Source organism: Ceratotherium simum, chromosome 16, assembly GCF_057802395.1.
Source record: "Ceratotherium simum simum isolate JZ-2026a chromosome 16, ASM5780239v1, whole genome shotgun sequence".
Classification (NCBI taxonomy): Eukaryota; Metazoa; Chordata; class Mammalia; order Perissodactyla; family Rhinocerotidae; genus Ceratotherium; species Ceratotherium simum.
The window spans coordinates 430,389-442,843 of record NC_141915.1 but is presented as its reverse complement, the minus strand read 5'-3'; the positions used below and the strand labels follow the sequence as shown (position 1 = coordinate 442,843).

Genomic DNA, 12,455 nt, shown 5'->3' with positions numbered 1-12,455 from the left:
AGAGAATTGCTTGGTGGGAGGAAAACTCCACACATTTGGTGACCAGTGTCAGAGGTGAAGCGTTCTGTGTGAGTGGTAAAGGAGACTCACAGGGAAGAAACACAGTGGGGAAGAACGGGGTTTTCTCTACACAAGAAGGAAACAGGGGAGGTTTTCCCTTATAGCTACAAAGGCACTTTGCCAGAGGGCAACATCCTAAACTAGGGCTTAAGTGGTAGACTCCTACATTTTCCACCTGGCAATTTTAATTCTCTACATAACCAAAACAGTGAAGAGTTTTAAAAGAGATTCTATAATAATTTAATCAGGAAATGGTCTACCCTCCGGGAAGGAACCAGGTGCATACATTTTTACTACTACTGAGGAGACCGCTTTCCGGAACCCTGGAGAGCTAAGGGCCGACTACTCTTCAGAGCCATCTGGGCACTGGACCATTTGTCCCCCGACGGGGACGTGGCCTTGCTGGTGCTGCATCTGGTTCAGCTCTGTGTCCGTCAACACGCCCTCAAATGGGAGAGCATAAGTGTTGGTGCTCATTCTTTCTCAATCCCAGCAGAGCCCCTCAAAGCAGCCCCAGGCCCGTCGGGGACCTGGGGCAGGGAGACGGCTCCGGAAAGCTGTGGGGATTTGCACCTGCGCAGACAGTCACCTCACCTGCCTCTCCTGGCTCTAGGGCGAGCCTACAGGAGGGAGCAAGCAGGTGTGCGGGCTCTTCCCAGCAAATCAGAACACAGCCTGCAAAAACCCAGCTGCCATCCTATCTCCCCACACTCCCCCCCTCCCTCCCCAGACACTGATCTTTCTTTCAGTGAGTTTTGCCCTTGACAGACTGAGAGAATGCAGGACTAAGAGATAAATCAGTCACATAATTCTAGGCAAAACCAAACCTTGCATCTTCCAAGCTTTCCGCTGTTCCTCTTTGGCAATGATTTCTATGTCTTTGTCGTATATGTAGTCCTGACACAAAAAGCAGTAGATACCGCCATACATAAGCTCTATGGCTGAAAAGAGAAAGGAGGGAAGAGAGAAAAAATTTAATTAAAAATTAAAAGATAGTGCTTAAAGACACAGATTAAACATAGAAGGTTTTTAGACATTTGACTGTTTGCACCATTTTTCTCCTCTCAAATCACAGAACCCTATTACTACAAAAAGATTCCCTCCCACTGCAGACAGTTTACCCTCAGTAGATGAGGTATGTGTACTTTCTCTGGAAGCTCCTGCCAAGGGCTGAGGAGTCTGAGTGAGAAGAGAGGTGCCACCTCCATATTTTACAAAGACCTAATACTCACGTATCAGGACCCCTCTCCCTTTTCTCTGAAAGAGTGGTATTTAAAACAAAGGAACTTGGGACCAGCCCCGTGGTGTAGCGCTTAAGTGCACACACTCTGCTGCTGGCAGCCCGGGTTCAGATCCTGGGCACACACTGATGCACCGCTTGCTGTGGCAGTGTCCCACATGAAGTGGAGGAAGGATGGGCACAGATGTTAGCTCAGGGCCACTCTTCCTCAGCAAAAAGAGGATTGGCAGATGTTACCTCAGGGCTGATCTTCCTCACACACACACACAAAAAAACAAGCGAACTTCCATTGAGTATTATCAGTCCACAAGGATTCTCGGCCACCTGACATACAGTTTTACTACGTCTAGAGTTCCCGATACTATTAGAACAAGGAACGCAACAGCTATGTGCCTACTCGCAGTTTCAGGACAGTGGTAAAACATCCTTTGATCAGACAACCAGGGCTGCCTGCTGCCCACCTGCGAGTGGGTCCTGCATACTTTCTCAGCTGCATCATCTATAAAACAAGGATGATGCCGGATTCTTAGTTACTTCACTGTACAGATAAATACGATAAAGTCTGTTGAGCACCTAGAAAAAAGGTACTATCTCTGTTCAACAATTGAGAATTTTTTTGGCTTAGATTCACCAAGCAATATCAGAGGCTGGAGAGGCAATGCAGCATGGAGGAAAGAGCACAACTTTAGAATAACCAGTATTACTCCTGGCTCTGCCATTTACTAGTTATGCGCCTTAGATAACTCACCCCACTTTTCTGAGCCTCAGTTGCCCCTTTGGGCTAATGGAGATAGTAGCAGCACTAACTCCTCACAGGTCTGTGTGGTAAGTGAACACATACAACTGGACTGCAGTACACCCTCTGGTGGACAGTAATGTCTTAACAAACCACAGCTTTCACCTCATGTCCCGTCTTAAGTTACCATGACGCAGCTAAGTGCTATTGTGGTGGATCTTTCAAGTCCTCTAAAGCAGGTCCATTAAAACTCAAAACAGCCATTTAAAAATCCCACGCCTACCTCTCGCACCTCCCAAAACCTGAGAAAACGCCAACAAAATCTGCGACAGTCCACACCAAGGCCACCGTGAAGAGCTCAGGCGGCTGCGCTTCGGCACTACGCACTCCTGAAGGGTGTAGCTCCCGGCACGGGGATGCCAAAGAGAAATCTGGCCAGAGACAAGCTTACAACGAGGACGATGGAAATTTCAGGAAAGCAGGGTAGTCAATGAAAAATATGCTAAGCACAGAGCCAACAAGGAATGACCAGCCCGGGGAACGCACGCGGTCCCAGCCCTCCTAGCACCCTTCCGCAAGGCCATCCCCACACCAGCGTTCCCTCACTGCACAAAACGGGTGACGTTGGCAGGGGTGCCAAGACCACTCAGTGGGGAAAGGACAGTCTTCTTTACAAACGCGGGGGGGACAACTGGGTCTCCACATGCAAAAGACTGAAGCTAGACCCCCACCTCACACCACATACAAGAATTAACGTGAAATGGATCACGCCCTAAGTAAGAGCTAGAAGTATAAAACTCAGAAGAAAACAGAGGGGTACGGCTTCACAACCTTGGATTTGGCAATGGAGTCTTAGATTGGATGATCTGATACCAAAAGCATGAGGAACTACAGAAAAACATTGATAAACTGGACTTCATCAAAACTAAACTTTGGGGGCCAGCCCCATGGCGTATCGCCTAAGCGTGTGCACTCTGCTGGGGCGGCCCAGGTTCAGATCCCGGGCGCGCACCGATGCACCGCTTGTCAAGCCATGCTGTGGCGGCATCCCATATAAAGTGGAGGAAGATGGGCGCAGATGTTAGCCCAGGGCCAGTCTTCCTCAGCAAAAAAGAGGAGGATTGGCATGGATGTTAGCTCAGGGCTAATCTTTCTCACAAAAAAATAAATAAATAAATAAATTGAAAAAAACCTAAACTTTGTACATCAAAGAACATTATTAAGAAAGTGAGAAGACATCCCACAGAATGGGATAAAATATCTGCAAATCATCTAATAAGGGTCTAGTATCCAGAAGATATATATATATTTCCAAAATACTTATACAGAGATATAGAGAGAGATATATATATTGTAAGGTACAACAAAAGACAAAGAACCCAAGCCAACTAAAAAATGAGCAAGTGACCTGAATAGACATTTCTCCAAAGATATACAAATGACCAAAAAGCACACGAAAACACAGTTAACATCATTGGTCATTAAGAAAACCCACATCGGGGCTGGCCCGGTGGTGTGTTGGTTAGGTTCGTGTGCTCCACTTTGGCAGCCTCGGGTTCACAGGTTTGGATCCTGAGCGTAGACCTACACACCACTTATAAAGCCATGCTGTGGCGGCATCCCACATAAAAAGTAGAGGAAGATGGGCACGAGATGTTAGCTCAGGGCTAATCTTCCTCACCAAAAAAAAAGCAAATCAAAGCCACAATAAAATACCACTTCATACCCATTATGATGGCTAAAGTTAAAAAAGAACGAAAATAAGTGTTGGCAAGAATGTAGAGAAATTGGAACCCTCATGCATTGTTGGTGGGAATGTAAAACGGTACAGCAGCTGTGGAAAAGTCTGATGGTTCCACAGAAAATTAAACATAGAATTACCATATGACTCTGCCATATCACTCCTAGGTATATATCCAAGAGAAATGAAAACATATGTCCACCTAGAAACATATGCACAAACGTTTACAACAGGATTCAAGGTGAAAACAACCCCAATGTCCATCAACGATGAATAAACAAAATGAGGAATATCCACACAACAGATCATTCATCCACACAAAGGAATGAATTCTTGACACATGCTGCAAGACAGACGAACCCTGAAAACATGCTAGGAGAAGGGATCCAGACACAGAAGTCACATACTGTATGAGTCCTCCCACAGGAAACATTCAGAGCAGGCAAACGCAGAGACAGAAAGCAGACAAGTGGAGGCCAGGAAGAACGGGGACTGATTAGTTAATAGAGACGAGGTTCCTCCGAGGCGACGAACAAGTTATGAAAGTAGAAAGAGGTGGTGGCTGCACAACACAGTGAGTGACTGAACGCCCCTGAACCGTACACTGTATAATGGTTAACCGTATGCTATGCAAATTTCACCTCAATATAAAATTTTAAAATCCAAAGCAACACCCACATCAAGGCAGCTCCCTTGGAAAATTATTTCACAGTCAAGATAACTATTCTAAGGATGAAGCCTTAACTGTGTCAAGACAAAAGGATCAAGTATAGGAATCCAGCCGCCTGGATGAGCGAGAAGCATTGTCCAGGAAGCGTGGAGACAGGCCCTAAGTACTGTGGGGCTCTCCTATTGGTTTTGTTTTTATCCCTCAGCTTACTTGGGAATTCCCAAGCCATCAGCTGACACAGGTACCATGCATGGGCAGGTCCTTTTCCCCTGGGTCACAGGATGACCCTGGGGATGGAGGGAAAACATCAACTCAGAAGTAAGCTGATATCCACTCGCCCCACTCCCACACACGTACTCATAATCTTTTTTTGGCAACTAAAGTAACGCTTCTAAGATGCATGGAACAAAGCTAAAGGCATTACTTTTACACCTTTCGTGGCTCAAAATCCACGTGCCCTTGTGACTCAGCATAAAACAAAAACTTGTATGAAACTAAAAAGTAGGAAATCAAACAGCTCCCGGATTGTCATCTTCCTCTACTGCACTGGCCTCATGGTTACCTGAGACCCCAACATCACGCTCAGCACACCTGCCAGCAGATGGAGCAGACCCGCAAAGCTGACGACTACACCACACTAGAGTACGTTCTTGTCTCTAACGTGTGTACTTGATCACACCACATCAAGGCGATTTTAGAGGGCAGGCTGGACAAAGGAAGCAGACCCTTTCACCAGACTGCTGTCGGACCCTTCTCGTCCACGCCGTACTCCCATCCTTGCACACGGCCTTCAACAATGACCCACAGCTCCCGACACTCCACCTGTAGGTGCGTCTCCCACAACATTCAGACAGGACTCACTGCAGGCCTCTCCTGCTGCTCCAATGAAAAACTGGCTGCCCAGTGAGAAACGCTTCTAATAATCCACTTTAGGTACCAGTATTCTCCTACTGGATATTCTAGCAGGTAGAAGAACTTGGCCACAAGGAAATCAAGGTTTCTCGCTCCTTATGCAACACTAGGCAGCTCAATTAAGTTGCCCTTGAATGTTCTGCAAAACACCCCCCATAAAATGATAACCAAAATATTGACAGCCTGCGGCGTCGCTCTGTGGGAACAGGCGGGAGCAGCAGAGTGAGACACACAGTGGGGGGACGAGTCTGCACTCAGCGAGTCGGGTTACTGAGACAAAGGGCCAGATAGGAGCAGGGCTGCTCACCCCCGTTCCCCCTCGGGGAGGTGTGCCCTCACTTCCTCTCTCGTTCCCTGCCCTCCTCCCCATCTGACACACAAAACCAACGTCAGCTTTGTGAACACACACAGGCAGCCTTCAATAAATTCACGGACTCGAACACAGCAAGGAGGGGCATCTTCCTCCCATTTCAGGGTTCTGTCTCTTCAAGCAAACTTTCCAAAATTTATTCATTCTAGCCAAAGTAGAGGCAGAGTTGATCAATCAGGTTGAGAAAATGAATAAACACCACAAATTTCTGAAGAGACTTTTGTAGATGATACTGGGTAACAGTAAGATTCTTCAGGCAGCTTCTTGAAGTGCAGATATATTTCCAACTTTCCATAACCCTTTGAGCCACGTGGACTCACAGCCCAGGTGTAACAGCAGCCTCAGTGGGCCTGGTCTGAGAATCAGACATGGCAGGAATACCCTTCCTTTACAGTTTATAAGCAGAGATCCACAGGAAGTAGATACACAGAACTCCACCACGCCCAGACCACCCTGATCAGCGCCCCGTTGCTCTGGTCACACAGTGTTAAGAAGGGACCACTAACGGCCTCGTCCCTCGTGGGACAGGCAGCCTGCACACCCACAGCTCATGCGAACACTGCTAGTGCCATCAGCTCTCCCTCCAAAAAGGCCAAGGAGCACACTGTCACAACCTGAGCCCCCAAAGCCAAGTAGCCTCTTTGCAAATGCTCACTGTAACAGTTACAAATGAGACACGTCCACTGGAGATGACCAAGTTAGCCCAATTCCATCTCTATCACTTACAAAGGCCTAAAAAATGTTCTAGAAGTGTTTTCTACAACAGGTTCTCTGGCTTGGACCTTTTTTTTTTTTTTTTTTTTTTTAAAGATTTTATTTATTTTATTTTTCCCCCCAAAGCCCCAGTGGATAGTTGTATGTCGTAGCTGCACATCCTTCCAGTTGCTGTATGTGGGACTCGGCCTCAGGATGAACGGAGAAGTGGTGCCTCGATGCGCACCCGGGATCCGAACCCGGGCCACCAGCATCGCAGCGCGCGCACTTAACCACCAAGCCACAGGGCCGGCCCTGGCTTGGACCTTTTGAAAGTGATTTTCTTAAGTATATCCCAACAACCTCACAATCATTTAACAAAAAACACTATTCTGAAGGAGAGAAACATTTAATGACCACAGTCAGCAATGTTATAAACCAATGTTACCGCAATAAACAAACAAAAAAAAAGAATTATAATTTCTAATTTCTAAGATAGTGCTTCATAAATGGATCCCTTTTGGAAGTAAAAAAACAAGAATGACCACAGTCAAAAGATAAACCCAAGAGCAAAACTCTGCTTTAGGTAACTTCTAGAATGTATGATGACAGTTTGAATTCCTAAGTCTATGAAATGTCAATTATCTTTTTTTTTTTTTTTTTTTAAAGATTTTATTTATTTTATTTTTCCCCCCAAAGCCCCAGTGGATAGTTGTGTGTCGTAGCTGCACATCCTTCTAGTTGCTGTATGTGGGACTCGGCCTCAGGATGAACGGAGAAGTGGTGCCTCGATGCGCACCCGGGATCCGATCCCGGGCCACCAGCATCGCAGCGCGCGCACTTAACCACCAAGCCACGGGGCCGGCCCGAATGTCAATTATCTTGATGCCAGTGTTGGTAGCCTTTTCATGAACCTGTATTATTGAGAACAACAAAACTCCACTAAAAAAGCAATAAAAATCACCTATGTCCACCCAACTGCGTGCTGCCATCAATAACCTAACACTGCGTTTAAGTTTGTTCTTTGTGGGGGCCGGTCGGATGGCGCAAGTGGTTAAGTGCACGCGCTCCGCTGAGGCAGCTGAGGGTTCGCAGGTTCGGATCCCGGGCACGCACCGACGCACCACTTGTGAAGCCATGCTGTGGCGGCGTCCCATATAAAGTAGAGGAAGATGGGCACAGATGTTAGCCCAGGGCCAGTCTTCCTCGGCAAAAAGAGGAGGATTGGCAGATGTTAGCTCAGGGCTGATCTTCCTCACAAAAAACAACAACAAAAAAGTTCGTTCTTTGTGGATTTTTGCCTAACCTAATACTTAATCATGCTTTTCAGAGGGAAAGATGAGTCTATGATACCCCATTAAAGAAAAAGAACATTTCCAAGAAAGTCAGCTGAAACAGTGAGCCACCATAATTTATCATTTAAGGTTACATAAAATATTAACACCAACTTAAATGCCTTAAGGCAAGCTGGGTACATAATCCACCTGAGCTCAGTTTATCCCTTCCATCTCCCCTGTGGAGTTTCACAAGGGCACAAACGATTTTAGATAAAAGCAGCGGACTGCTGGAAGAGTGAATGCAAACCCAAGTTCAAAGAGCAGCAGTCGGGGGCTGGGACGATTCCCAATGCCAGGGAGACATCGCAGGAGGGCACCTTACCCAGGTTGTGCCGTTTCGACTTCGCATGTTCATGAATATGTTTCTTTGTGAAACAGCCAAAGAAGACACAGTGGAGGCAAGAGTGAAGCCTGTTGAGGTGGACACCACAAACATGGCAGACGCACGACTTGGCCTGAAATTCAGAGCAGAGAATTAAAAATCAGCGCATGGTATGACAGGAGATCCCAGAGAGAACATTCCAGCACCGTGACCCACAAGGGGCGCAGCTATGGAGGAAAGGAAGGCATGGATTTCCTCAGTCTTAGTACACTAAACGATCATTGTGTTACTCGTCTCAACTGCCCCGAAAGGTACTTAGTTCATTTAGCTCAAAACTAGCTCCATGTAAGAAAACTCAGCCCATAATCTCAATGACCAAAACCAGTAAGTTTACCACATGAAGCTTTCGGAGCAAAGTCTGTGTCCTCCTCAGAGTCCCCACAGGGTGCCCCACCCCAGCTCCCAACCCCATTCCGGGCCAGCAACTCACAACCCAGTCACCCTTAACCTGTATATCATTTTAAGCTTGATATTCCAGGTTCCAGGATCAGGGCAAACTGAGAAGCAACCAATCAATCAGTCAAGAAGAACGTGAATCAAAGCAATATACAGGAACAAGGGAAAGGAATGGTTTATTGCCAAGAGCTAGACCACAGAAACCTAAAATTTTAATCACAGCAATTACAAGCACAGTGGTAAACAGCTCTTATATACCCCAACCGCCCTGAGCACCACTGTCCCCCAGCACAGTAAGACACTTACACGATTAAACACAAATCCCCTGCAGATTATCGACCTGAATTCCCAGCCTCTGAGATGACACCATGGTACGTAATTCTCTTCTGTTTTGATGGGGGGGCGGGGGCAGGTAGATGAAGGAAGGTAGAAAATAAACAAGGTATGGGGAAGGGAGGGTTAAATAAAATAGAAAGGGCCTCAGAAAACAAAGGCTGGCAACACCAACATTACATACCACCTGCTGGATGCTCTAGACACTGGTGCCGGGAGCTTTTGGCCAATTCGTCCCATCCAATCCTCATAACCACCCCACAAGGAGGGTTAAGCCCTTACTCAGTGTATTTGCTTGTGACCACACAGCCGGGGGACACAGGTAGAATGTAGACTAGGACGTGTCTGACCCCAAGAGCCCACACTCCCCCACTTAGTCCCGAGGCAGCCCCTTCTAAGCTCCACTCTGCGCACACGCGATCAGGGCAAGTGACAAGCCCAGCAGTGACAGGCTGGGCACTCACCTAAGGGGAGGGCAGGGCGACAGCAGGACAGGGCCTGTGTTTACACAGCACACGACTCACGGCCTTCACCTGGGTGGTAACTGCCCAAAGGGGAGCTGCATGGGGACATCAGTAACTCCTGTGGTCTCCAGAAGAGGCAGAACTAGTGCGGTGAGTCAGGCGGGGAGGACGTGTGGATGCACGCTCCATAAGAAAAGAGCGCCCTGCGGCTGAAGCACCAGGTCAGAAGACAAGGTCACAGACAAGCTAGAACTGTGCACACACCCTGCGGCCACACCAGAGACGCTCCTTCACGGCAGCTTCTCCGAGTGCAGCCCAACCAGCCCCGCTGGGGTTAACAGGCCCCGAAGGCGACTCCCGAGGCTCTCGTTCCAGAACCACAGCCTCAAGAGAAGTTCGGCATGCCACCAACTCCATGGACAATTTATCTCTGGACTCAGATTCAAATCCGATCAGTAAAACTACATTTCTTCTTGATTAAGCAGTTACTCTCAATGGTTACTTATTTTTATTTTTTTAACACTATGAAGAGGTTATCTCTTCAAACCCCCAAACGCCCCACTGCGGGACTTCTCAACAGCAGCACCACCGACATCTGGGGCCTGATGACTCTTCGCATGTACGTGGGTGGGTGCGGGGTGTTTCCCGTAGCTTGTAGGATGTTCAGCAGCAGCAACCACTCATCAGCCACTCTGTGGCAGGACTGACATACAAAATAGAGGAAGACTGGCACAGATGTTAGCTCAGGGCGAATCCTCACCACCACCACCACCAACAACAACAAAGTACTTAGGACACTGCCTGTACACACGAGGATTTGTAGGGGGCTGACGGTGGCCCCCAAAGTTATGTCCCTGTCCTAATCTCCACAACCTGTGGCTGTTACCTTATTTGGAAAAAGTATTTTTGCACATGTAATTAAGTTGAGTCGAGATGAAATTATACTTGATTGCCTGGATGGGCCCCACATGCCATCACAAGTGTCCTTACTGAGAGATGCAGAGAGAGATGTGACACAGGAGTGAAGGCAATGGGAACGTGGAGGCAGAAACCGGAGCAAGGGGCCTCAAGTCCTGCAGGAGCCACAAGTTCCCACCCTAGACACTCTGGGGGTGTGTGGCCCTGCCGACAACCTATTTCAGGCTTCTGGCCTCCAGAACTTGTTCTAAACCACCCAGTTTGTGGTCATTTGTTACAGGAGCCACAAGAAACTAATACAGAGTTCATGTTAGCTATGATTATTCTAATTCCCTTCTACTGACACCGAAAAGGTTAGAAATCGAACTCCCTAGACACTCTTGCCATATTGGCTGTTGGTCTGAGTCAGTGGGGGGTGGCAGGGGGCAGGGGCATCTGCTTCTGGAGTGGGAGGCTGCCGCAGAGGTAGCCCGGCTCCTTCAGTGGCTCTCACAGCTTCCTGTCAGGAGGCACACGGGCAACGTGCCCAGTTCTGCAGAGGCAGGACTCTGGAGGCTGGCGGGTGTTCCAGGAAACTCGACCTAGAAGTTACAGCTCCTGGAGGCCTTGCAATGATTTTTGTACTCAATTCCTTTCTCCCATAAATTAATTCAAGTCGCTTCAGTAGCCTGCAAGTAAATCCTGCAACTAGGATTTGTGTGTGATCACAACACCAGTTGGGGAATCAACAAATTTTTTTTTTTAATTTTATTTATTTTATTTTTTTCCCCCAAAGCCCCAGTCGACTGATAGTTGTATGTCATAGTTGCACATCCTTCTAGTTGCTGGATGTGGGACACGGCCTCAGCACGGCCGGACAAGCGGTGCGTCAGTGCACGCCCGGGATCCAAACCCGGGCCGCCAGCAGTGGAGCGCGCGCACTCAACCGATAAGCCACGGGGCCGGCCCTGGAATCAATAATTTTTAAACTAACGGTTGTTTTTTTTTTTTTTTTTTTTAATAATTTTATTTATTTATTTTTGTTCCCCCAAAGCCCCAGTAGATAGTTGTATGTCATAGCTGCACATCCTTCTAGTTGCTGTATGTGGGACGCGGCCTCAGCGTGGCGGGAGAAGCGGTGCGTGGGTGCGCGACCAGGATCCGAACCCGGGCCACCAGCAGCGGAGCACGCGCACTTAACCGCTAAGCCACGGGGCCGGCCTATAAACTAACGGTTGTTGATTTTACACAGCACAAGAAACACACTGCAAGTCCATTAATTTGGCCCCAATATTAAGATTATTCCCTTGGGTATCTTAATCTCTATTATCTCCTTTCTCATGCCCTCCTCCTCACCCCAAGAATGATGGGGAGGGGCAGGAGAGGCACAGCCCTTGAAAGTCAACACACGAGGGCTCACACCAGTGGGATGACTCAGTTGTGCGGTGAATCTGAGTTCAGCTTGAAAAAAGTACAGACACAAGCTAGCACCTCGAGAGCTCACCCATATCTCACACGTTACCTATGACATCAACTACTCCTGGTCTATTAAAACCTGACGATTGTGAGAAGGTAAGTTTAAGTCTCGTGCATCCTCTTCAATGACTTTTTCAAGGGCTCACAATACTTTGCTACCATCATGAACTCTGATATAAGCAAAGGGACACGTATAAACATTCCATTTTCTGCATGAACAAACCAAAGCACTAAAAGGTAAAGACCTGGCCGAAATTAGACAATCTCCTCAAATTTCCCAACCTCAGAAAGCCAGACTCAGACCTTTGCATGTCCGAGCTAAAACAGATCTTTGGATCATTCTAGTCCAATTCCTTCAGTTTTCAAAAGTGGTGACATTAATTGCGATATAGTAAGAAATACATGTTTGGTCTTAGTCCAAAGTCCCAAACACAAAGCTCCTAAACCCTTGGAATTTCTTAGGTGATAAGATTGATAGAGGTGTTTTTTGTTATTCAAACAAGTCCCTTTCAACCATGTTTAGTTATGTCAATGAGGTGATTTTTGGAAAGCTCCTGGATAACTCAGGATAGGGACTGGTTGCCAAGGGAAACAACCATGTGATTAGAGGGCTGGACCCTACAGCCCCACCCACCGACCTCCACCAATGGCCAATGATTTAATCAATCGTGCCGATGTAATGAAGCCTTCATAAAATTGGCTTCATAAAATATGAAGGATTCATAAAAATCCTAAGTGACAGGGTCCT

General features: G+C 47.4%; 1 protein-coding gene across 3 annotated transcripts in view; it reads right to left on the bottom strand.

Annotated features, from left to right (window-relative positions):
* Positions 1 to 12,455, bottom strand: part of USP22 (ubiquitin specific peptidase 22) — a 43,561-nt gene that overhangs the window by 19,117 nt on the left and 11,989 nt on the right. For all 3 annotated transcript variants that reach the window (XM_087440258.1, XM_004432979.3, XM_087440259.1), the window contains exons 2-3: positions 8,082 to 8,214; positions 888 to 1,001 (exon numbers count right to left, since the gene is read on the bottom strand). In XM_087440258.1, coding sequence (XP_087296384.1) covers positions 888 to 1,001; positions 8,082 to 8,214 — 247 coding nt within the window. The remainder of the gene's footprint in view (positions 1 to 887; positions 1,002 to 8,081; positions 8,215 to 12,455) is intronic.